The sequence below is a fragment of the Arachis stenosperma genome, chromosome 10, assembly GCF_014773155.1.
Source record: "Arachis stenosperma cultivar V10309 chromosome 10, arast.V10309.gnm1.PFL2, whole genome shotgun sequence".
Classification (NCBI taxonomy): domain Eukaryota; kingdom Viridiplantae; phylum Streptophyta; class Magnoliopsida; order Fabales; family Fabaceae; genus Arachis; species Arachis stenosperma.
The window spans coordinates 76,886,088-76,889,480 of NC_080386.1; the positions used below are offsets into that span (position 1 = coordinate 76,886,088).

The following is a 3,393-nucleotide window of genomic DNA, read 5'->3' on the forward strand; positions in this document are numbered from 1 at the left end:
ATTCGAACCAAGGTGGTTCGAATTATAGAGAGAGAATGTCTGCATGTAATTCGAACCAGGCTGGTTCGAATTACACCAATCATAGTTCGAACCAGGCCGGTTCGAACTATGTGTGAGACTGACTAAGCTGTGTATCTATGGACGAGGCATATCCGAATCAGCCAAAGAGATGCGGCCTATGTCGCCAACCCGGACACAGTTCAATAAGAGAAAATAAACGCTAAACTGTTTCAAGATTCATTGATCATACAAAATGAATGTCCCAGAACACAAATTAAAAAAAAACATAGATAAACAGACTATAACATAACAAAAAAAGTACAAACCAGGATCATACATGATTGAACTTTAAAGAAAAAAAATACATAATTAAAAAAGCCATATTCATTACTACTCGCAACAATCAAACTAAAAGTCATGTGCACTAATGTAAATAATACTGACACTAACAACATGGGATATAATCTAAATAACTCTAAGACTAGCAAGATGCGCACTAATGTAGATAATGCTAACACTAACAACATGCATACTAATGGTGTCCTGTCTGAGACGAGCCTGCAACCTGTGGGCAACTACGTCGCGTGTGTCCAGGTTGGCGACATAGGCCGCACCTCTTTGGCCGATTCGGATCCGCCTCGTCCATGTTCGTCCGTATCCTAGTGGATCTAGGACGACCCTCTCTGGCACGCCTCATGGCAGGGTCTGGAATCACTGTGGGCCCGTCGTAAGGTGGCCAGAAGCCCTCCGGGATGGGAGGTGTGAATCCCATCCGATACACATTGAAGACCGAGCTAATCTGATAGACGCTGTGAACGTAAGAGGTCCAGGTGACCCGTGAGTATGCACAGCACGCAAGTGCGTGCTGACACGGGAAATGAAGAGCCTGGAAGTACCCGCAGTCACATGTCCGAGAGGCAAGTGATACTCTGTAAGTACCCAAGGAGAAAGAACCAGTCGGAGTAGTCTCTGCTACAGTGAACTCGGAGTTATCCCGGTCATACAGCGTCACCGTGAAGCACCTGGCCGTCTTCATGTTGGCCTCAATACACTTCACCAAATGCTGACTGAATTGTTGTCCTGTTCCCATCTGGGCCTCAGCCTCTCTCCCCTTGCGAACAAACAGTTCCGCAAGCCTACAATATGTTGCCTTCACCAGGGATGCTACAGGGAGATTTCTGACCCCCTTCAGGATAGAGTTCACACACTCGGAGATGTTCGTCGTCATGTGACCGAATCTCCGCCCCTCATCACGATGCTGAGTCCACAACGAGTAATCAATCCGGTTCGCCCACTCACACATCGCCGGATCTTCAGATCGCAGGATATCAAACCAGTAATCAAATTCAACCTCGGTCTTCGCATACGCCGCGTTCACTAGTAGCCTCCTAGCGTCTTTGCCCTTGAAGGTTAGGGCAAAATTAGCCACAACGTGTCGTATGCAGAATGCACGGTACGCAGATGGCGGTAGCCAACCGCCGTCAGGGGCCTCAAGCGCAGCCTTGATGCCGTTGTGCCTGTCCGATATAACCAGCAGACCGGGCTGCGGGGTCACGTGCTGTCGAAGGTGTGAGAGAAAGAATGTCCAGGATTCCGCGTTCTCACCCTCTACTAGTGCGAATGCCACAGGTAGAATGTTGGAGTTCCCATCCTGTGCAATCGCGATGAGCAACGTTCCCCCATACTTCCCATACAAATGTGTGCCGTCAATGCTGATTAGCGGCTTGCAATGACGGAATGCCTCGATGCAGGGCGGGAAAGTCCAGAAAAGTCTGTGGAAGTACGCTTGAGATTTGTCCACCTATCCTCCAACTCGAACCGGGCTCGTCTTCAGGACCACAACACTCCCAGGCATCGTCAGCTGGACACCCAAGACCCACCTAGGCAGGTCGTTGTAGGACTCATCCCAGTCACCGTATATGAGGGCAATAGATTTCTGCTTCGCCATCCAAACCCTCCGGTAAGTCGGCCTAAAACCAAAGTGCGCTGCCGTGGCGTTCAGGAGCACCTTGATGCTCACGGATGCATCGGCCCTAACCATTGGCATAATGAAAGCCGAAATCACATGATAATCCAAACTCCTGTGGTCACTAGAGATGGATGTGGCCAGGCAAGTGTGAGGTCCATTGTACCGTTTGACCTCCCAGATGCCCTTGCGCTTCCGGAGACTCAGTCGAATCAACCATGTGCACCCATTCCCAAACTCGGAACACTTGCCCACATACCGGCGGTGATCGGACTCCACCACCTTGTACTGTACCCCTCGCCGGATGCTGTAAGTCTCACACTTAAAAGGGCCTCATCTTTATCCTGGAATTGCTGACCAACCTGGAACTCTGTCAGACCAGTACTCCCTTCCGCATCTCTAGCTCCGAATCCAACAGCGTGCCCTAAAACCCCCTCATGTCTCATGGCGTCCAAGTCCAATGAGGAAAAATGTGGTGGATACTGCTGTGTGCCAGAGCTAGAACCACCTACCTCCAATGCAGGCCCAGTCGCTCCAATATCATCAGCGCTATCATCGTCAATCATATCCGGCTCGACGTCATCCTCGTCTTCATCGTCCAAAAAAACCGTCTCCTACGCCAACAGGTGCAACTCCCACTAAAGCGTTCGGCAAATTTTCCCTTTCCACTACCTCGTCGCCTTCGGTGGCATTGAGGTCAACAGCGAAAGATGGGGAGGCGACATGTTGGACCACTGGTTCGTACACAGGGACGGACGAGGAAGCAACGGCAGGCCGGGAACTAGAACCTGCTGCATTCGCTATAGTGTTCGTATTCCTGTTCGAACCGCCGGAGCTGGATACAACATCAACCAGCCGGGCCAACAACTCCGGTGTCCTCACCTCCGGAAACTGCCGCCGACAGAGAAACATTACTTGCAAGTCCGCATCATTATTAATCGTGAAGCAATCATACTTCACCGTATTCTGTAGCACCGTGACTGGAATGCGATAGAAAAACTTCTTTACCCGCTTCGCACCCTCCAGACCAAGCTTCATTAGTACAGCGCTAACAAGGTCATCGTAACTCGTCGTAGATGTTATGACAATACATAGAGGATTCTTATCTGTGAACTTTACTCCGGAACGAGTTTTTCTATTAACAGATCCTCTGTGGTGCACCAAAACAACAAAACTCTCCTCACTAGCCATCCTTCTCCCTCTAATGAGAGTAACTCACGTTTGGAACCATATATATACAGTCAGTCTCACACATAGTTCGAACCGGCCTGGTTCGAACTATGATTGGTGTAATTCGAACCAGCCTGGTTCGAATTACATGCAGACATTCTCTCTCTATAATTCGAACCACCTTGGTTCGAATTACCTTCATTACTAATTCGAACCAGGCTGGTTCGAATTACTAACAAAAAAAAAAACCATAATTC

At 49.2% G+C, this 3,393-nt stretch overlaps 2 protein-coding genes across 2 annotated transcripts; both read right to left on the bottom strand.

The window, feature by feature from the left end:
• Positions 1-532: 532 nt before the first annotated feature.
• Positions 533-2,041, bottom strand: LOC130957249 (uncharacterized). Its single transcript, XM_057884118.1, has 2 exons — positions 1,881-2,041; positions 533-1,772 (listed from the first exon to the last, which is right to left on the bottom strand). The coding sequence occupies exons 1-2, from the start codon at positions 2,039-2,041 to the stop codon at positions 533-535; spliced, it is 1,401 nt and encodes a 466-aa protein (XP_057740101.1).
• A 137-nt stretch (positions 2,042-2,178) lies between these two features.
• LOC130957250 (uncharacterized) lies at positions 2,179-3,157 on the bottom strand. The gene is made up of 2 exons (XM_057884119.1): positions 2,639-3,157; positions 2,179-2,580 (listed from the first exon to the last, which is right to left on the bottom strand). Exons 1-2 carry the CDS (start codon positions 3,155-3,157, stop codon positions 2,179-2,181), a joined length of 921 nt encoding a protein of 306 aa, XP_057740102.1.
• Positions 3,158-3,393: the final 236 nt, after the last annotated feature.

What these genes read in the sequence shown, in the direction of transcription:
- LOC130957250 (XM_057884119.1), bottom strand. Translation starts at nt 3,157, where the DNA reads ATGGCTAGTGAGGAGAGTTTTGTTGTTTTGGTGCACCACAGAGGATCT. An exon ending in ATGCCACCGAAGGCGACGAG is followed by an intron (nt 2,581 to 2,638) that starts GTAGTGGAAAGG and finishes CTGTTGGCGTAG; the next exon opens with GAGACGGTTTTTTTGGACGA.
- LOC130957249 (XM_057884118.1), bottom strand. Translation starts at nt 2,041, where the DNA reads ATGGTTAGGGCCGATGCATCCGTGAGCATCAAGGTGCTCCTGAACGCC. An exon ending in TCCTACAACGACCTGCCTAG is followed by an intron (nt 1,773 to 1,880) that starts GTGGGTCTTGGG and finishes GTACTTCCACAG; the next exon opens with ACTTTTCTGGACTTTCCCGC.